The sequence below is a fragment of the Martes martes genome, assembly GCF_963455335.1.
Source record: "Martes martes genome assembly, chromosome: 12".
Taxonomy (NCBI): domain Eukaryota; kingdom Metazoa; phylum Chordata; class Mammalia; order Carnivora; family Mustelidae; genus Martes; species Martes martes.
The window spans coordinates 68874973-68897788 of record NC_137900.1 but is presented as its reverse complement, the minus strand read 5'-3'; the positions used below and the strand labels follow the sequence as shown (position 1 = coordinate 68897788).

At 37.9% G+C, this 22816-nt stretch overlaps 2 protein-coding genes across 2 annotated transcripts; both read left to right on the top strand.

The window, feature by feature from the left end:
- Positions 1–1160: 1160 nt before the first annotated feature.
- On the top strand, positions 1161–2117 carry LOC308352989 (olfactory receptor 13C2; the record flags this gene model as incomplete). The annotated part of the gene is made up of 1 exon (XM_080819523.1): positions 1161–2117. One exon carries the CDS (start codon positions 1161–1163, stop codon positions 2115–2117), a length of 957 nt encoding a protein of 318 aa, XP_080675649.1.
- Positions 2118–19798: 17681 nt separating this feature from the next.
- Positions 19799–20803, top strand: LOC308353384 (olfactory receptor 13F1-like; the record flags this gene model as incomplete). Its single annotated transcript, XM_080820223.1, is given in 2 exon segments — positions 19799–19825; positions 19829–20803. Coding segments are annotated over 2 exon segments (1002 nt in total).
- Between the last annotated feature and the right edge of the window lie 2013 nt (positions 20804–22816).

Genomic DNA, 22816 nt, shown 5'->3' with positions numbered 1-22816 from the left:
TTAACTCTTAGTTCTACTGTTTATTTAGCTATATGACTTTGGGCAAATTACTTGACTTTTCTGTGCTTTATTTTCCTCCTCTATTATTAAAGATGATGAGGCTGATCACAGTAATTGCCTAATAGGTTTGCTCTTCAGACTAAATAGGTAATGCACAAAGCAAACAATTAGTAGAGGATTGACACAGAGTGAGAAATGTTAGTCATTATTTTGTCTTTCATTTTGTTTCTTTATGCAACAAATATTTTTTTCTTCTTTTTAATTTAATTTCTTTTCAGTGTAACAGAATTCATTGTCTATGCACCACACCCAGTGCTCCATGCAATACGTGCCCTCCATAATACCCACCACCAGGCTCCCCCAATCTCCCACCCCCGCCCCTTCAAAACCCCCAGATTTTTTTTCAGAGTCCATAGTTTCTCATGGTTCATCTTCCCCCTCCAATTTCCCTCAACCCCCAACAAGTATTTTTAAACTGTCTCTGATTCCACTTTATTGTAGGTACTGGGACAATCGATGTGAACAAGAAGAGTACCTACCTTTATCAAATTTACATGCTACTATGCAAGACAGATGGTAATCATAACATTATAATTTCAAGGAGTGACAAGATCATTGGTTTATTGTGTGGTGCTTTGTATTCAGTAAATATGGTTTATTGTTCAGTTACACATAATACAATGTTAATTTTTACTATAACCTCTAGTTTACGTGTGAGATGATAAATATGGCAAAAAGCCCAGGCTTTAGCAAGGAAGACTTAGTTAGGTTTGAGTCTTACTTAGCTGTGCTTTATATTTACTTTTAGTCAAGTTTATTTAATATTTACACTTTAGTTTATCTATCTGTAGACTGTGGATGATAATAGCTCTCTCTCAGCACTGTGATGGGATTAAGTAAATTACATGCCATATTGCGTGTGGCTAAAAACATGTAAGTTTCCTCTTCCCGCCCTCCTCTTTGTTCATATCTTACCCTCTTTGGTTCACTTTTATTTACTTCTTTTTTTGTTTTTTCTTTCACTTTTTCCTTTAAAACTTTTTTTCCTCTCTGGGAGTATGGTACTTATAAACTGGTACACATTTGAAAGTAATCGTAATAAGTCACATATTTTGTTTTAAAAAATTCTAATGTCTTACAGGTAAAACAGAAACAGTGAAATGGAATGGGAAAATCAAACGATTCTGGTGGAATTCTTTTTAAAGGGGCTTTCTGGTTACCCAAGGCTGGAGCTACTCTTTTTTGTGCTAATCTTAATAATGTATGTTGTCATCCTTCTGGGCAATGGCACCCTTATTTTAATCAGCATCTTGGATTCCCACCTTCATACCCCTATGTACTTCTTCCTGGGGAACCTCTCCTTCTTGGACATCTGCTACACCACCACCTCCATTCCCTCCACACTGGTGAGCTTCCTCTCAGAGAGAAAGACCATCTCCTTCTCTGGCTGTGCGGTGCAGATGTTCCTTGGCTTGGCCATGGGGACAACAGAGTGTGTGCTCCTGGGCATGATGGCCTTTGACCGGTATGTGGCTATCTGCAACCCCCTAAGATATCCTGTCATCATGAGCAAGGATTCCTTTGTGCCCATGGCAGCTGGGTCCTGGATCACAGGAGTCATCAACTCTGCAGTACAAACTGTGTTTGTAGTACGATTGCCTTTCTGTAGGAATAACATCATTAATCACTTCTCCTGTGAAATTCTGGCTGTCATGAAACTGGCCTGTGCTGACATCTCAGGCAATGAGTTCATCATGCTTGTGGCCACAACATTGTTTATATTGACACCACTCTTATTAATCATTATCTCTTATACATTAATCATTGTCAGCATCCTCAAAATTCGCTCTTCTGAAGGGAGAAGCAAAGTCTTCTCCACCTGTTCAGCCCACCTGACTGTGGTGATAATATTCTATGGAACCATTCTCTTCATGTACATGAAGCCCAAGTCTAAAGAGACACTTAATTCAGATGACTTGGATGCTACTGACAAACTTATATCAATGTTCTATGGGGTTATGACTCCCATGATGAATCCTTTAATCTACAGTCTTAGGAACAAGGATGTGAAGGAGGCTGTTAAACACCTACTGAGAAGAAATGTGTTTAACAAGTAAATGGGAAAGGGACCAGTAATTTTTATAATCGCAATGTGGAAATCAATTAGAGAAACCGAGGAGCCGGACAGATAGGTTCTTGCTGCTATGTCCAATTCATCTCTCAAAGCTCTCAAGCTCTCAAGTATTCCTTGGGTGCAGTCATAATGAAAATAAGTAAATAAATGTCCATGTTTTAGGAGTCAATGATTGTAGTTTGTTCTTGTTCTTGTTGTTGAAGAGCTGGATTTTAAGGGCAAGTAGAGGGGTTGAGTAATAATGAGAGAGATTTCCAGACAGGAAAAAGTTAAGCTTGTATTAAAATCTTTAAAATGTTTTTTTAAATAACATTATTTCCAAAACCAATTTCATACTTTATTACTTTCTTTATAAGACAAAATGAAAATTGGTTTCAGGTTTTTAAAACTCAGTTAAAATTAAGAATTTACAGTACTGTGATTACTAGAAGAATCTGATTTACTTGGAGTCTATTCGGATATGTAATGCTGATTCTCCTCTATGGAGCTGTATAATATTAAACCTTTTGGTTCTAGAATAGTATTATATTTTTAAAAAATTTTGTTCCCTCCACCTATGAGGCATTAAGTTATTATCATTTTCTGCTTTCAACATATCTACTTTGACAAACTTTTTCCCAAAGATCTTCTGATACATGGACTTTACTGCTTTGGACTTGGAACCTAATATCTAATTTTTGAAGCCACTTGAAAATTAAAAAGTAAATAACTTCTGAGTGAACTATCCACAGATGAAAGTAGAGCTGTATCTTTTCCTTTGTCCCATTGGCTCTCTAACCATGAAGTATGTTGCTGATCCAAAAGGAATTCTGTTAACTAGGGAATAGTGGGTCTACCTTTAGATGGTTTTTACATATGATTTTTATCTGGGGTTTGTATTTCTTTGTTCTGTTATGGTAACCTTCAGCTTTAAAAAATATTTACTTTTTATCATTTTATTTTTCCTAATCTGAATTGCACACTTTAAATATTGTGTTAGATTTTACTATTCAATATTTCATCTTTTTTCTTTCCTGCTATCGTATTATCCTCAGAATTTTTTTATTTAAAAATTTAAGTAATTTAGTTTATGTGTCTTTTATAATTTCAGAACACTTTAAGGTATTAAGTTAATTAGTTTTATTCTTTTGTTTAATTGCTTTAGTTTTTAAATGCTGCTTAAAACCCCACATTATTTAAGTATTAATTTTTATTTAGATTTTAAAATATTCTTGGTTTTCTATTTTATCCTTTAATGTTTTTAAGTCTTGTGTTTATTTTTTTTTTTTTTTTTTTTTCAGTAAAAAGTTTATTTTATTTTGGATATTATACATTTCAGTTCTAGAATATCCATTTATTCTTCTTTTATAGTATCCTGTACTTTTCTTTTTTTTTTTTTATTTTTTTTTTAATTTTTTTATTTTAATAAACATATAATGTATTTTTATCCCCAGGGGTACAGGTCTGTGAATCGTCTGGTTTACACATTTCACAGCACTCATCATAGCACATACCCTCCCCAATGTCCATTTCCCCACCACCCTCTCCCATCCCCCTTCCCCCCCGCAACCCTCAGTCTGTTTCTTGAGATTGAGTCTTTTATGGTTTGTCTCCCTCCCAATCCCATCTTTTCATTTTTTCTTTTCCTACCTCCCCCCAAACCCCCCCACCTTGCATCTCCACTTCCTCATATCAAAGAGATCATATGATAGTTATATTTCTCCGATTGACTTATTTCGCTAAGCATGATACCCTCTAGTTCCATCCACGTCGTCGCAAATGGCAAGATTTCATGTCTTTTGATGGCTGCATAGTATTCCATTGTGTATATATACCACATCTTCTTTATCCATTCATCTGTTGATGGACATCTAGGCTCTTTCCACAGTTTGGCTATTGTGGACATTGCTGCTATAAACATTCGGGTGCACGTGCCCCTTCGGAGCACCACGTTTGTATCTTTAGGATATATACCCAGGAGTGCAATTGCTGGGTCGTAGGGTAGCTCTATTTTCAGTTTTTTGAGGAACCTCCACACTGTTTTCCAGAGTGGTTGCACCAGCTTGCATTCCCACCAACAGTGTAGGAGGGTTCCCCTCTCTCCGCATCCTCGCCAGCATCTGTCATTTCTTGACTTGTTAATTTTAGCCATTCTGACTGGTGTGAGGTGGTATCTCATTGTGGTTTTGATTTGTATTTCCCTGATGCCGAGTGATGTGGAGCATTTTTTCATGTGTCTGTTGGCCATCTGGATGTCTTCCTTGCAGAAATGTCTGTTCATGTCCTCTGCCCATTTCTTGACTGGATTATTTGTTCTTTGGGTATTGAGTTTGATAAGCTCTTTATAGATTTTGGATACGAGCCCTTTATCTGATATGTCGTTTGCAAATATCTTCTCCCATTCTGTCAGTTGTCTTTTGGTTTTGTTAACTGTTTCCTTTGCTGTGCAAAAGCTTTTGATCTTGATGAAATCCCAATAGTTCATTTTTGCCCTTGCTTCTGTTGCCTTTGGCGATGTTCCTAGGAAGAAGTTGCTGTGGTGGAGGTCAAAGAGGTTGCTGCCTGCATTGTCCTCAAGGATTTTGATAGATTCCTTTCGCACATTGAGGTCCTTCATCCACTTTGAGTCTATTTTCGTGTGTGGTGTAAGGAAATAGTCCAATTTCATTTTTCTGCATGTGGCTGTCCAATTTTCCCAGCACCATTTGTTGAAGAGGCTGTCTTTTTTCCATTGGATATTCTTTCCTGCTTTGTCGAAGATTAGTTGACCATAGAGTTGAGGGTCTATTTCTGGGCTCTCTATTCTGTTCCATTGGTCTATATGTCTGTTTTTGTGCCAGTACCATACTGTCTTGATGATGACAGCTTTGTAATAGAGCTTGAAGTCTGGAATTGTGATACCACCGACTTTGGCTTTCTTTTTCAATATTCCTTTGGCTATTCGAGGTCTTTTCTGGTTCCATATAAATTTTAGGATTATTTGTTCTATTTCTTTAAAAAAAATGGATGGGATTTTGATAGGGATTGCATTAAATGTGTAGATTGCTTTAGGTAAAATAGACATTTTCACAATATTTGTTCTTCCAATCCATGAGCATGGAATATTTTTCCATTTCTTTGTGTCTTCCTCAATTTCTTTCATGAGTACTTTATAGTTTTCTGAGTATAGATTCTTTGCCTCTTTGGTTAGATTTATTCCTAGGTATCTTATGGTTTTGGGTACGATTGTAAATGGGACTGACTCCTCAATTTCTCTTTCTTCTGTCTTGTTGTTAGTGTAAAGAAATGCGACTGATTTCTGTGCATTGACTTTATATCCTGACACTTTACTGAATTCCTGTATAAGTTCTAGCAGTTTTGGAGTGGAGCCTTTTGGGTTTTCCACATATAGTATCATATCATCTGCAAAGAGTGATAGTTTGACTTCTTCTTTGCCGATTTGGATGCCTTTAATTTCTTTTTGTTGTCTGATTGCTGAGGCTAGGACTTCTAGTACTATGTTGAACAGCAGTGGTGATAACGGACATCCCTGCCGTGTTCCTGACCTTAGCGGAAAAGCTTTCAGTTTTTCTCCATTGAGAATGATATTTGCGGTGGGTTTTTCATAGATGGCTTTGATAATGTTGAGGTATGTGCCTTCTATCCCTACACTTTGAAGAGTTTTAATCAGGAAGGGATGCTGCACTTTGTCAAACGCTTTTTCAGCATCTATTGAGAGTATCATATGGTTCTTACTCTTTCTTTTATTAATGTATTGTATCACATTGATGGATTTGTGGATGTTGAACCAACCTTGCAGCCCTGGAATAAATCCCACTTGGTCGTGGTGAATAATCCTTTTAATGTACTGTTGGATCCTATTGGCCAGTATTTTGGTGAGAATTTTCGCATCTGTGTTCATCAAGGATATTGGTCTGTAATTCTCTTTTTTGGTGGGATCCTTGTCTGGTTTTGGGATCAAGGTGATGCTGGCCTCATAGAATGAGTTTGGAAGTTTTCCTTCCATTTCTATTTTTTGGAACAGTTTCAGGAGAATAGGAATTAATTCTTCTTTAAATGTTTGGTAGAATTCCCCTGGGAAGCCGTCTGGTCCTGGACTTTTGTTTGTTTGGAGATTTTTGATGACTGTTTCAATCTCCTTACTGGTTATGGGTCTGTTCAGGTTATCTATTTCTTCCTGGTTCAGTTGTGGTAGTTTATACATCTCTAGAAATGTATCCATTTCTTCCAGGTTGTCAAATTTGTTGCCATAGAGTTGCTCGTAGTATGTTCTTATAATTGTTTGTATTTCTTTGGTGTTGGTTGTGATCTCTCCTCTTTCATTCATGATTTTATTTATTTGGGTCCTTTCTCTTTTCTTTTTGAGAAGTCTGGCCAGGGGCTTATCAATCTTATTAATTCTTTCAAAGAACCAGCTCCTAGTTTTGTTGATTTGTTCTATTGTTTTTTTAGTTTCTATTTCATTGATTTCTGCTCTGATCTTTATGATTTCTCTTCTCCTGCTGGGTTTAGGCTTTCTTTGTTGTTCTCTCTCCAGCTCCTTTAGGTGTAGGGTTAGGTTGTGTATTTGAGACCTTTCTTGTTTCTTGAGAAAGGCTTGCACTGCTATATATTTTCCTCTCAGGACTGCCTTTGTTGTGTCCCACAGATTTTGAACTGTTGTGTTTTCATTATCATTTGTTTCCATGAATTTTTTCAATTCTTCTTTAATTTCCTGGTTGACCCATTCATTTTTTAGAAGGATGCTGTTTAGTCTCCATGTATTTGCGTTCTTTCCAAATTTCCTCTTGTGATTGAATTCGAGCTTCAGAGCATTGTGGTCTGAAAATATGCAGGGAATGATCTCGATCTTTTGGTACCGATTGAGACCTGATTTATGACCCAGGATGTGGTCTATTCTGGAGAATGTTCCATGTGCACTAGAGAAGAATGTATATTCTGTTGCTTTGGGATGGAATGTTCTGAATATATCTGTGATGTCCATCTGGTCCAGTGTGTCATTTAAGGCCTTTATTTCCTTGTTGATCTTTTGCTTAGATGATCTGTCCATTTCAGTGAGGGGAGTGTTAAAGTCCCCTGCTATTATTGTATTACTGTCGATGTATTTCTTTGATTTTGTTATTAATTGGTTTATATAGTTGGCTGCTCCCATGTTAGGGGCATAGATATTTAAGATTGTTAGATCTTCTTGTTGGACAGACCCTTTGAGTATGATATAGTGTCCTTCCTCATCTCTTATTATAGTCTTTGGCTTAAAATCTAATTGATCTGATATAAGGATTGCCACCCCAGCTTTCTTCTGATGTCCATTAGCATGGTACATTGTTTTCCACCCCCTCACTTTAAATCTGGAGGTGTCTTCGGGTCTAAAATGAGTTTCTTGTAGGCAGCATATGGATGGGTTTTGTTTTTTTATCCATTCTGATACCCTGTGTCTTTTGATTGGGGCATTTAGCCCATTAACATTCAGGGTAACTATTGAGAGATATGAATTTAGTGCCATTGTATTGCCTGTAAGATGATTGTTACTGTATATTGTTTCTGTTTCTTTCTGATCTACTACTTTTAGGGTCTCTCTTTGCTTAGAGGACCCCTTTCAATATTTCCTGTAGAGCTGGTTTGGTGTTTGCAAATTCTTTCAGCTTTTGTTTGTCCTGGAAGCTCTTTATCTCTCCTTCTATTTTCAATGATAGCCTAGCCAGATATAGTATTCTTGGCTGCATGTTTTTCTCGTTTAGTGCTCTGAATATATCATGCCAGTTCTTTCTGGCCTGCCAGGTCTCTGTGGATAGGTCCGCTGCCAATCTAATGTTTTTACCCTTGTATGTTACAGACTTCTTTTCCCGGGCTGCTTTCAGGATTTTCTCTTTGTCGCTAAGACTTGTAAATTTTACTATCAGGTGACGAGGTGTGGACCTATTTTTATTGATTTTGAGGGGCGTTCTTAGCATCTCCTGGATTTTGATGTTTGTTCCCTTTGCCATATTAGGGAAATTCTCTCCAATAATTGTCTCCAATATACCTTCTGCTCCCCTCTCTCTTTCTTCTTCTTCTGGAATCCCAATTATTCTAATGTTGTGTCGTCTTATGGTGTCACTTATCTCTCGAATCCTCTCCTCGTGTTCCAGTAGTTGTTTGTCTCTCTTTTGCTCAGCTTCTTTATTCTCTGTCATTTGGTCTTCTATGTCACTAATTCTTTCTTCTGCCTCATTTATCCTGGCAGTGAGAGCTTCCATTTTTGATTGCACCTCATGAATAGCTTTTTTGATTTCAACTTGGTTAGATTTTAGTTCTTTTATTTCTCCAGAAAGGGCTTTTATCTCTCCGGAGAGGGTTTCTCTAATATCTTCTATGCCTTTTTCGAGCCCGGCTAGAACCTTGAGAATTGTCATTCTGAACTCTAGATCTGTCATGCTACCTATGTCTGTATTGATTAGGTCTCCAGCCTTCGGTACGGCCTCTTGTTCTTTTTTTTGAGGTGAGTTTTTCCGCCTTGTCATTTTGTCCAGGTAGGATTTGCTTTCTCCTGCTGTGGAATTCCGCTGTTCTTGGTGACTGAAGTTGGTTTTGGATGGTTTCTTGTTGATCTTCTGGGGGAGGGGCCTGTTGTAGTGATTCTCAAGTGTCTTTGCCGCAGGCGGAATTGCACCGCCCTTGCCAGGGGCCGGGCTAAGTAATCCGCTCGGGTTCGCTTTCGGGAGCTTTTGTTCCCTGAGCGCTTTCCGTAGAGTTCCGGAGGACGGGAATGAAGATGGCGGCCTCCCAATCTCTCGGCCCAGAGGAGCCGAGAGCTTGGGGTTCCGCTCCTCAGTGCGCTCTCAGAGCAAAGCGCCCAATAGCCCCGCCTCCCTGGCTTGCGGTCGCGCCTCGAGGAAAGCAGTCAATTGTTGGAGCTGGAGAAAAGCGCCGGGTCGCTTTTGTCTCCGTGGCCTCCGGCCGCGCTCCGAGCCCACCCAGCCTGCGACCGGCACAAGGTAACCCCGGGCTTAGAGCTCACTCCTCGGCTCTGTCGCTATAGCCGGCTTCCCCGCTCTAATACCTGCGAGCTCTGCGGCACTCAGACACCCCCAGTCCTTCTGTGACCCCGCGGGTCCTGGGGTTATGCTGACCCCGCCTGGGTTTCCCCCCAGTTTAGCCTCTGGAGCGATGTCTCCCAGTGGAGCCGACTTTTAAAAGTCCCGATTTTGTGCTCCGTCGCTCCGCCGCTTGCCGGGTGCCGGCCCCTCCCCCCGGGGTCTATCTTCCCGTCGCTTTGGATTCACTTCTCCGCAGGTCCTACCTTTCAGAAAGTGATCGATTTTCTGTTTCTGGGATTGTTGCTCTTCTTCTCTTCGATTTCCCGTTGGATTTATAGGTGTTCACAATGGTTAGATAAGCTATCTAGCTGATCTCCTGCTACCCGATGTCGTCTCAGCCTGCTACTTCTCCGCCATCTTGACTCCTCCCCCTCTTGTGTTTATTTTTAATTGTAAGGTAGAGATTTGTTTTCCCCTTACAGTTCAGAAAGAGGCAGCAGTGAGCACTATATAGGACACCACACCACAAAGAGAAATGACTCCTTTGTTTCATTGTCATGCTACTTCTTCTTAAAAAAAAAAAATTATTTATTTGACAGACATAGATCACAAGTAGGCAGAGAGGCAGGCAGAGAGGGAGAGAGGAGGAAGCAGGCTCGCTGCCGAGCAGAGAGCCCGATGTGGAGCTTGATCCCAGGACCCTGAGATCATGACTTGAGCCAAAGGCAGAGGCTTTAACCCACTGAGCCACCCAGATGCCCCGTCATGCTACTTCTATCTCTGTCTCCTTGAATCTTTTAGTTCTTTACCTAATTATTTTCTGAGAATAGTTACCAAGAAATATGAGAGAACCACAAGTTCTAGATCCTTCCTACACCCTATATCTAACTAACAATTACAAAAAGACCTAAGACTTAAGTGACTTCTTGGACTTGTGTACTTTCTGAAACTATATGGGGGATAAAATGTTTTCAATTTCTCCAGTACATAAAGCCAACAGCATTTTTCTCAAACCACAAGCTGTCAGCATTTCCGAGGAGGTCGTGAATATTTGATTGACAAACTACAGTAGAGGGTTTTATGTAACAGGTTCACAGTCTGATACACATCAAATATATTTATTCCTAAGGTGGAGTTCTTGGGAATTTCTTTCCAGAAAGGTCATATATATTATTTTTTGTGTCACTCCTTTGCATTACTTTCTTTCATCATGATGCTCAATAAGAAGCTAGCTAGAACCCGGTTTATCCAAGTAAGACTTAAAAAAATGGAATCAGAGGGGCGCCTGGGTGGCTCAGTGGGTTGGGGCCTCAGCTTTCGGCTCGGGTCATGGTCCCGGGGTGCTGGGATCGAGCCCCGCATCGGGCTCTCTGCTCGGCGGGGAGCCTGCTTCCTCCTCTCTCTCTGCCTGCCTCGCTGCCTACTTGTGATCTCTCTCTCTCTGTCAAATGAAATGGAATCTTTAAAAAAAAAAAATGGAATCAGAGATTTTAAAAAATGGGGTCAAGGTTGTTTCACTGATTCGTGGTTGGATTGTTGAATTTTGACCTGGTCATTCTGAAGCTGCCCAGAAAGTGGAACCACCATATTGCAGATCAACCCTTCTTTGAAAAGAGGAGACTAGCAATTTTTTAACTTTAGCTGACTTTCTTAGAAGAGAATAATGTGCCATTCGGAGGGAGATAGAATAGCTAAAAGGTGACTGAATGAGAGTGTTTAGAGACTACTGCTCGTGGCTGATCTCTTGTTCCACACCACTATTTGGGTTTCAGGGCCAGTCATTTCTGCCTGTTCTTCGTTGTCATCAATGTTGATGCAGTTCTTTGTCCAGTTTGTTTCTTCCCACACATGGATGTATATTCCCTTCATTCACTGAACTATAGCTAGCTCTGGGCTTCTTTTTACTAACTGAAAGTTTGAGGAAGATATAAAGGAATGACACTGTAGAAAAGGAAAAAAGAAAAACCCTAATTAGACTTCAGATTTCACTGTTCCTACCCTCCACCATGAGCTTTCATAAAGATTCCGTATCACCCAACTCTTTCCTTAGTCCCTTGTCTCCTGTTATGTTAATAGGGTTTACTGTGTCTCAGATTAGAATTATATCTTTAATTTATTATCACCCCGAGTCCCAGAAAAACATGATATCTGCCCAGAGATTGTTTCTGCAGCCTAATACCATGAATTTAGATTTGGACTTTGGAAGACATCAAGTTCAGACCAAAGCTTAAGTAGTTGCTGTAGGCCAGGGCACAAACAGAACATAATGCCTGCTGTCCTGCCTTTTTCGCCCCCATGAAACATCTTGTGTCTTGGAGCATGATGGCCCTAATAAAACCAACCTTGAAATGATGATCAGATATCTCTATTTGCTCAGAACTAGTCTACTTAACACCAGTTTCCCTGGTGTAGTTAGTAATAATTCCCCCTTTCATTGCCAAGTAGCCTCGTTTAGATGACCTAATATATGAACACTCTAAAAGTAGGGCTTATTAGAAGCAGCAGGACCATCAGATTCCAGGGAAGTGATAGGAATAGTAGATTATAACATTGTGATGGCTGTGTCCTGAGGTAGACAAGGTGAACACAAAATAGCACATGGGAGATAACTCCCAAGGACTCTTCAAATTAAATGGGTGGTTCTTTCATCAAATTTGGAAATACACCATTAGACTTCAGTTGTCACTGAAAAATTGCTTAATATCCACCCATACAACTTTATCTGGATTCTGGACTTCCTTTCAGACAATAATTCACTAGAATGATTATTATTTCGGTAACTCCTTGTTAGGATAATAAAACTCTTATCATGTATTTATAAAAAAATGTTTGCCCTTTTCATTTTTATTATGGAGGGACTGGCAACCAATTCATCTAAGATGATATGTGACCACTGAATAACAAAAAAATGAGTGTCCAAAACAAAGCAACTTTGTGTTTTCCCACTGGAACATTAGCTTTTTCATCAGAAGATCACTCTTACTGGCTTTGCCTCTTATGAGGTTAGAAATGTGTGGGAAATCTTCTAAACCTTTTAAACTTTGCACTGTTACTCATCTTTAGCATTAAGTATTAAAATATAATGGAGTAATATCTACAGGAAAATAGGAAAAATTTCATATACTTCCCTATTCACCATCATTGCTAAAGATTCAATAGTTCTTTTAACATAAAATTGCTTGATGGTCATACATCTACACATGGGTTTTCATTTGTTCTATTTGTACCTCTCATTGCTTAGAGACATTTCTTTTTTTTTTAATTAAAAAAATTTTTTTATAAACATATAATGTATTATTAGCTCCAGGGGTAAGGTCTGTGAATCGCCAGGTTTACACACTTCACAGCACTCACCATAGCACATACCCTCCCCAATGTCCATAACCCAACCACCCTCTCCCTACCTGCCTCCCCCCCGGCCACCCTCAGTTTGTTTTGTGACATTAAGAGTCTCTTATGTCAGACTCTTATGGTTTGTCTCCCTCCCGATTCCATCTTGTTTCATTTATTCTTTTCCTAGCCCCCCCCTCCCCCGCTGTTGCATCCCCACTTCCTCATATCAGGGAGATCATATGATAGTTGAGACATTTCTTTTTTGAGATTTTATTTGTTTGACAGAGAGCAAGAGCACAAGCAGGGAGAGTGGCAGTCGAGGGAGAGGAAGAGGAAGGAGCAGGCTCCCCGTGTGAAGCAAGGAGCCCTGTTCAACCCTGGGTCCTGGGATCATGACCTGAGCTGAAGACAGATGCTTAACCTACTGAGCCACCCAGGCACCCCTAGAGACTTTTTTTTTTTTTTTGTAAGACATCCTTGATATTCCTCTTGCTAATGGCCTTTAAGTCCTTGAGAGGATTTTCCTGTTATTTTTAAAGGAAAATAACTTGGAATCTTCAAAAATGAGATGTCATTTGTGATTCTATAAATTCAGAGGTAGCTTGAAAATGTCAAGGTGTGTTTGCCATGACTCTGAAAAGACTGACATTAAAAGCCATACTTTCTGCTTACCATTAGATTGGGGAAAATGAATTTCTGGGATTTTTATAAGCCAGGGAAAATGTACTTATTTAATATAATCTTGAGTTATTGCATCCATGAAATATCTTGACTTCAGAAGAATAAGAAGTTTCTCACGTTTCTGTGAATGGGATATTAATTGTCTTTTTTAGGTTACCTTGAGACTTGGGGAAACCATGTCCTGTACATGAAATGAATGCTGAGGGAAGATCAACTAAAGCTATAAGTAAACAAATTTTTTTCTGGCCAAATTTCCCCATGTGTCAAAAAAGAAGATTACTTTGGACAGATGTAGATTTGTGTCTATAGCTTGCTTGATACTCATATTGGTCTAAAACATAAATATGTTAAGCATTTAGATGTTGTTGCAGTTGAGAATTGCAATTGCAAATTGCTACTGCAATTTTGGTAGAATGTTTAATAATTTAATATCCATACTTATTGAGAAGTATAGGTGTGCTCATTTTTAGATGTTTGGATTCAGGTAGAAGGCATGCCAGTCTATCATTAACAACAGTGTCTCAACAAGTACAGATCAGAGCAGTTTCTCATCTTCTCTGGAAATAGCTTTATCCTCAGGTATATATTTTTTTTACCTTAAGTTTTTAAATAAGCACTGTGTGAGGGCCCATTAACTGGACCCCAGGCAGAAAGTAGCTTGGCATATAGAATCATCAGGACAATTGACCCTGGTCTGAGGTAAAATATGTGGAGCTTTCTAGTAAATTCCTGCATTTCTATCACCTGGACACAAGTAATTCTGTCCCAGAATCTGTTCATATTGCAGGTCTACTGGCTAGATAAGATCTACACAGATACTCTATTATAATGATATTTTCCACAATTTACTTTGAAATTTGTTTATTTGTTTTACATCTATTAGACATCACAGAGTGACAGTTTTTTTTTTTTTTAAAGATTATACTTATTTATTTGACACAGAGAGAGATCACTAGTAGGCAGAGAAGCAGGCAGAGAGAGAGTGGGGGAAGCAGGCTCCCTGCTGAGCAGAGAGCCCAATGTGGGACTCGATCCCAGGACCCTGAGATCATGACCTGAGCCGAAGGCAGAGGCTTAGCCTTCTGAGCCACCCAGGCGCCCCTAAAGGTTTTTTTTTTTTTTTTTTTTTAAGATTTTATTTATTATTTGACAGAGAGAGAGATCACAAGTAGCCAGAGAGAGGGGGAAGCAGGCTCCCTGATGAGCAGAGAGCCCGGTGTAGGGCTCGATCCCAGGACCCTGAAATCATGACCTGAGCTGAAGGCAGAGACTTAACCCACTGAGACACCCAGCTGCCCCGACAGTTGTTTTTTTTTTTTTAACTTACTTTTATTCTCTTTTGTTCTGTCTCACTAAAATCATTAGAAATACATTTCACAGGATTCCTGGGAGCTCATTGATACCCTGTAGTAAGAAAATGAACTTTATATTTGTTATAGTATTTAGAACTAGAAATATTTTATGTCTTATGTAATCTGTGTTACAGGAGGAATCTTAATTTTCCAGTAATCAAAACCTAGTTTTAAACAGTCCACAGCCATTTTTAAGTACCAATACATTTTTCAAATAAAATTCTCTCATTCTGCCTTATTTTTCTCAGCTCCTGAATGTGACATTGTAATAGTACTAGAATTCATAATCGGTACTAAAAGTAATGATAAATGATATGAATAATGAAAACAAATCTACCATTATTTATGAATGACACTATATGTATATAGAATACTCAAATGGTCTACAAACTATTGGAATTAGTAATACTTAAATACTTAAAAAATTAAATACTTAAAAAATATTAAATACTTAATATTAATACTTAATATTAATATTAATTCATTAAATACTTAAAAAATTAAATACTTAAAAAATTATAGAAAAGTGAATTTACCAATATTCCTAAATATAAATTTAGGATAAAGAAATCATTACATAGCAATAACAAGAAAGTAAAAAAAAAAGAGTTTAAAGCACAATTTATAATAGCATCAATAATATAAAAATACATGAATAAATCTAATATACTATGTATAAGAGACTTATACAGGAAGAATCAATACATTATTGAGAGAAATTTAAAAAGATCTAAATTAATGGATTAGAAGGATGGATTAGTATAAAGATGTCAATTCTCTCTAAATTGAAATGTAGGTTCAAGGCAATCCCAATCAAAACTCCAGCAGGTATATTGTGAAAATTGTAAAGCAGATGCTAAAATACATGGTGCCAACACCAGCCAATCCATCCATAAAGAAGAAATCATTTAGAGGGCCAAAATCAAGTCTTACTATAGAGCTAATAAGACAATGCAATATTGGTGCAAGGATAGGAAAAACAGACTAATGGAACAAAACAAGAAGCTCAAAACAGATCCAAACATATATGGTCAATTAGTTTATGTCAAAAATGACACTGCAGTAAGACAGGGAGCTTTTCAATAAAATTATGTTGAGTCAAATAGTGTGCACATAGTAAAAAATAAATCTTGCCCTTGTCTCATACTATACACAAAGATTAACTCTAGATGTATTGTGTATCTCAGTATGAAAGGTAAAAATGTAAAGCTTCTAGAAAGTAAGGTAGGAGGCTTGGGCTTACCAAGATATTTTCCTATTGGATAAAAATGGGGTAGACAAATGAATAAAATTATGATTCTTTCAAGAAAGATAAAGACCAGGTGTGTTGGTCTTGGATAGGCAATGACATCATTCATTGCTCCATCAGTCTCACATTGCTACAATGATATAGCATAATAAACAATCATAAAATCTCAGTGACATAGCAAAGTAAGCATTTACTAAAGTCTATGAGACACTTGGAGCCAGGTGATCTCAACTAGATTATCTTAATATCTCAAATCAGCTGTGAGTTGGTTTATTGATTGTTTTTGGACTCACTCATTTGTTGGAGATTAAGTGACTGCTGGCTCACACAGGCAGCCTTGGCTGTTTGCAACTGAAGCAACTCAGTTCTGTTTAATGTTCGTTTTATCCTCCAGTTGGCTAATTTGGACATATTTTCATGATAGTAGCAGAGACGGAAAAGAGAAGACTAACCTAATTATGCAAGTGCTTTACAAGTGTCTGCTTGCATTATATTTGCTAATGCTCTATGATCAAATCAAGTCACATGTGTAGGGCTAAAATCAGAGTGAAGAATTGGGGTCATTAATGCAGTTAATATACCACAATTGTCTAAGATTACTTAACTAATCAATAGTTGAGCTGAGGTTTAATACCCAACTCTTTAAGTCTAGTATTCTTTCCAATGCACTATTCTTTCAAAGATTACTATATAATCTTTATAAAATCATAAACACTGTGCTAGAAACTTTGCCTATTTAAGGGTATTTGATAGTAATAAGTTATTTGATCAGTGCTCTCTCTTTGTGGCCATGTAAAAGCTCAGTAAGGATGTTTTACCTTCTGTTTCTCAGATAACTGAAATATTTGGGAGAGATTTCTGAAAATTAATCCATCACTTTACAAGCTGAGGCCATATAGGCAGGCATTTCTAAGCTTCTTATTTGCAATGTTTGCTGTGTAATTCAAGGGCAGTCTGCAGAAGGAATAGGCAAATAGTCTCCTCCAATTTTGCTTGCATGAATGCTGCTCAACCCAATATTATTTCAATAACTTGAAATAATTTAAATTTTTTTTACCTTTTTTTTTGGTTCCCAATTAGTTAATGGAACTTGGAGAGGCATACCCTAGAGAACCAGGAAGTTTCTTAACTTCTTTATGTTTCAGAATCACAACACTAAATTGTTAAGGGAGTTGGTAAGTCCCTAATAGCAATGGAAGCTTTAATAGTCTTAGATCCAGGGGTAACCCTTTGGAAGTTTTGGGGAGCAGATCATAGGTGGTGATTTTTGCAGAACAAATCTTTATGTTGTTATTTTTCTTAAGAAATTGTTTTGATATTTTTAATTAACAGAAGCTCGTATGTTGAGAACTTGTGAATCAGGCAAGATTTGGATTGATTTTTTGCAAACCAAGACCATCCATATCCTTTTTCATTGCGATTGTCTGAATAAAAATACCTCTGTACAACTCACTCTAATATAGTTTATCATGGAATATTTCCTAATTACAAAAATCAGATTCTTTTACTTTTTTGAGCACTGCACCCAAGATTCATAAGAAAGACCATGCTGGAGATCAACCTTAAATATTGAAGCATGCATTAATCAAAAAGGAAGATGTTTATCACATGTGCTAAGGTATATGAGCGTAGACATTACCCATCTCTTTCTGTATCCTCAGATTTATAAAATGTATTAATGGGTCTCAGCCAGGCCAGGAAACCAGAACAGCGATATTTACTGTAAAAAGAAGTACTAGTTGGTAGGAAAAATAGAGTTGAAATGAGTCCTGAATATGGGATAGGACTTTTGGCTTTATGCTTTCAATTTTCTCATTTACCTCAGATAAGTCATTAAATGGCTTCAAGCATCCATCAACTTTAAAATAAGAGGATTGGATTAGAACTCTTGAGTCTGTTCTGGCTCTGACATTTAGAAAGAAAGAGAGGAGTTTGTTAGAAATCATTTAATTATCTTAGCACTGGGATTGGAAATCATTTTAAAGAAAGTATCTCAATAAAATGACAAGATAGGTGAGACTTTTAAAAGGATATGAGACAAGGGAATGAGTGCAGACTCAATCTGCATGAGAAAAAGAGACGTCCTTGTTTTATTTATGAGAGAGAGGGCAAGAGAGTGGTAAAGAAAGAAAAGAAAGGCAAGAGGAGCCAGGGCTAGATCAAGAAAATTGGGTGGGGTTGGGGAAAAACAATCGAGAAAGCCTCAGTGGAAGTGGTGGTGTGTGTTGACCAAAGTGGACAAAACAGCAGAAATGTCTAACACTAACCTTTCTGGAAATACTCAGTAAAGTGTTTCAGATTAGTCCATGGTTGGGGGTTGAAATTCCAATAGATTATAAAGAAGGCACTAATTTTTTTTATATCTGAGGCAGTGTGAACCAGCACTCGGCCAGCATACAGGCAATTGTGGTGGAAAGCAGGGAGACTGTGAAATGATAAACTCTTTGTGATTCTCATGAAATTGGGGTAGTGGAGGGAGAGTTTAAAACAAGTTAATTTGGAATTATCATCCTCCTGGTATAGATTAGACAACTGAGCTTCAAAGAAGCCAAGTGATTTATCTAATTGTGTGTGCTTATAAGAAGCATGGTTAGATTTAGAGTCCAAGTCTCATACTTAGAGACAGTGCTCTAAAACCCTGCAGAGGATGATTGTTTGGGAAGCATTACAAGCTCTTCTAAGAGTACAAGTGGTCATCCCCTTCCCCACCTCCCTCACTCTGCATCAAATATTTAAAGCTAAGAGCTCATCATTTTTGTTTCTTAAATTAACAAGTTTCTTTAATGTTACAGATAAGAGTCTAGGTATAAATGACAAGTTGAGAAATCTTTAGGCTTTTACGTTGACATGGAGAACTGTTGGAAAATGTACTTATTTGAATATGTATCAAAAACTTTCCAAGTTCAAGACAGTGGTGTGTTATTAAAAATCTTAAATGTGAGTTATTACCTTGCTAGTATTATGGGGGAACAAGCTCTTGAGAATTCCCTCCTAGCAGTGGTGGGAGCAACTGGGATATGCCTATCTGGCTACAGTTTGCTGTAATATACTTGAGTACTGTAAGTATGTACAAAGAAGGAAGCTGTACTTGAGACAGTGGCATACAGTTTTGGTGACTGGATAAATGCTCATAGAAGACAAGACTGGAGCTGAGGAGAAAGGCCACTCCATGGAGATAAACTGTTGATTAAAGACATAAAAATTAAAAAACGGCATGTAAGTATGAGGAGCTACATGCTGGTTGTTGTTTCAGACCAAAGTGTGGAGGGAGTGTTGGGAGATGAGAAATGGGGAGAAGTAGATAATGATGAGGATATGAGGCTTGAATACTTGATTGATTTCCTTTGAACGTCACTTGTAGGACAGTGGTTTTTAAACACAACTCCATATGTGACCAGTTGTGAGACATATCACAAGTAATTTGAATTGCAATATAAAATACTCAACTTTGAAAATTATTCTGTTTCTAAGTTTGGGTTCAGGATTATTCCATGCTTTCATGAAGGTGGAACTCAGGTGGTACTATAGTGGTCGGATGCATGTTTATCTTCTATTCATATTCCTTAGTTACAGCATATTCATCTGTTATATTTTACAATTAGCAGGTTTATGAAATGCAACTAAATCCTTCCTCAGTGTAGCTTTTACAAAAATTTTTTGTTTCCCCAGCACATCTCCTGTGGTCCTTACCTCAATTAAACCTAATGCATTTTTTAATTAATCTAAGTATCAAAATAGGTCACTGAGCAGCATCCCCAACATAGAGTTAGGATTCTTACTCTCTGTGTTCTCTAGTACCCTAGGGAATACTTACATCATGTTCTTGTAATTATTTATTTACTTGAATATGTGATACTCTATTGTGACTTGCCCGAGAACAGCTTTTGTGTAATTCAACTCTAGATCTTCAGTGACTTGTAGTATACTCAATAAAGGTTGAATGAATGAATGAATGAATAACTAATGTGGTATTGCCAGAATAGTGATCCTTTTAAAGTACCCCTACCAAACAACCCTGGAAAGTTGGTAGAATGTAATTTTTATAATGTATACAATGTGTATTTTTATTCACTACTGCAGATAAACAAAGAGGAATAAAATGGTCAAGGCAAACTTGACAGTCATTTCAAATTTTATTTTTCTGGGATTTTCCCACTACCCCAAAGTTGAGGTCATTGTATTTGTGCTGTGCTTGCTGATGTACCTGATCACCCTGCTGGGTAATGTAATTCTGATCTCCATCACTGCCCTGGATTCCCACCTACACAAACCCATGTACTTTTTCCTCAGCAACCTCTCCTTTTTAGACATCTGGTACACCTCTTCTGCTCTCACTCCAATGCTAGCAAACTTTGTTTCAGGAAAAAACACTATCTCATTCTCAGGATGTGCCATTCAGATGTACTTTTCTCTTGCCATGGGCTCCACTGAGTGTGTGCTCCTGTCCATGATGGCGTATGACCGGTATGTGGCCATCTGCAACCCTCTGAGGTACCCCATCATCATGAACAAGAGTGTCTGTGTGCAGATTGCCGCTGGCTCCTGGGTGACAGGCTGCCTCACTGCCCTGGTGGAAACAATGTCTGTGCTGCATCAGTCTCTCTGTGGAAAGAGCATCATCAATCATTTCACTTGTGAAATTCTGGCTGTGTTGAAACTAGTTTGTGTAGACACTTCCAGCGTGCAGTTAATCATGCTGGTGATCAGTGTACTCCTTCTTCCTATGCCGATGCTCCTCATTTGTGTATCTTATATATTCATTCTCTCCAACATCCTAAGAATCAGCTCAGTGGATGGTCGAAGCAAAGCCTTTTCAACATGTGCAGCCCACTTGACTGTGGTGGTTTTGTTCTATGGGACAGCTCTCTCCATGTACCTGAAGCCCTCAGCTGTAGATTCACAAGAAATAGATAAATTTATAGCTTTGGTATATGCTGGATTAACCCCCATGTTGAATCCCATCATCTATAGTCTACGGAACAAAGAGGTAAAAGCAGCTGTGAAAAAATTGCTGATTAGGAACTCTCTTTGTGCTTTTTTAATCCCCAGTAGCAGATAATATCAATAAACATTAACCTGAAGTGTATTTTAGTGGTTAATACACAATAGAACATTGGGATAATGGGGGAAGACACTGATTTTTAAAAAAATTTATTTATTTTAGAGAGAGAGCATGAGTGGGAGGGACAGAGGGAAAGAGAATCTTAAGCAGAGTCCATACAGTACAGAACCCAACATGGGGCTCGAAATCATGACCTTAAGATCATGATCTGCGCTGAAACCAAAAGTTAGATGCTCAACTGACTGTACCACCCAGGAAGACACTCATTTTAAATGAGATGTGTGATTTCCTAAGTTTTCTCCTTGACTGACTACTGAAACTAAAATAATTTAGGTACCTCTTACATAAGCATATCTGAAATCTTACGCAAATAGGTCTCATGATGACAAACTTCAATTTTTATTTTAGGTTACAGAGTGTAAATGTAACTTTAAACATTAAGTTAGTGTATTGTTAGTATTCAAAATTATGTACATATAATATATGAATGTAATACCTATAGTAGACTTTTTAGCTAATTTATGATTAACCTCTGTTTTAGGTTGATTTGTGTCCCTCCAAAACTTATTTTGAAGCTCTAACACCCAGTACCTCAGAATGTATCTATATTTGAAGGTATGGCCTTTCAAAAGGTGATAACGTTAAAATGAGGCTGTCAGTGTGGGGCCTCATACAAGCTGAATTGTGTCATTGTAAGAAGAAATTTAGACACACATGGGTTCAGCAGGGATACTCACATACAGAGGAAAGGACATAGCAAGAAGGTGGCTATTTGCAAGCCAAGAAGAGGCTTCAGAAGAAATCAAATCTGCCAACATTTTACTCTTGGATTTCTAGCCTCCAGAAGTATGAGCGAGTAAATTTCTGTTGTTTAAGCAACCCAATCTGTGGTATTTTGTTATGGAAGCCTTAGAAATCTAGTATAACCTCTTTTCAGCATAGCTAAATTTAATGGAAGTAATTGCATATTCCACAAAGTGTAACTATGTTTTATATATGTGGATATATTTGTGCATGCAGATAGATGTGTGTGATGTGAATGTCTATGTACAGATGGAAAAGGTCTGCACAAATATATCCTGAATAGAAATGGGGTAGGAGTGCCAGTATGGAGAAAAAATATCAGAGAGTTTAGTAGTTTGTTATTGGTCTTAGAATGCTGACATTATTTTGTAAATTCAAAGAAGCTATGGGACGTTTCATTGAAATTACTAGTACCCTTCCTTTTTTTATTGTGCTTTCCCCTGACACCTAGTTTCTTAAATCCAAGGATATAAATGAACCCATCAGCACCTAGAAAATACATGATATGCATATTACAAGATATACAATACCCCCAAACCCACTAAAATGGTGTGAAATATTGAAGTACATGAATATATCTTATTATATAAACCACAACATACAAAGAATTAAAAACGGTACACTCAGCAGCATTTGTAGCATTTTTATATACTTTCTGGACCAGATAAATAAACGTGAGTTCAGTGGGCAAGACTTATTGCTCATCATGAAGTTGTTGCCAGAGTCAATAAAATTGTTGGATGGCTTGGATCCAGAAAGCAATGGGATGAACAAAATAGGATGAATATGGGCATTACAGGGTTGTAGGGCATATTTGATTTCTCAGATATGAATAAACAGTCATCAAAGATGATAGGTCCATTGGTCTAAGTAAAGATTTCAGATGCAGCCATTGATTGGATGAGAGGAGAAGCTTAAGGATAATGACTTCATGAAGATAGGGATGTAAGTTGGTTGACTAGTTCACTGTGCACTGGTGGTCAGACTTCTAGGTGAAGACAGATTAGTGAAGTCAGGGCAAGAAATCAGGACTAAAGCTGTACATACATTGGGAAATCTTTTGCACAGAGATGGAAATTGAGCCCTAGGTGTAGATGATGTCATCTAGGGAGAAATTTAGGACAATTGTCTGTAAAATGGTTGGCTTTGTTTTCCTATGATTGGCCAGAGTTGTGATAAAGGTGAAAGAATAAAACACTTAGGATC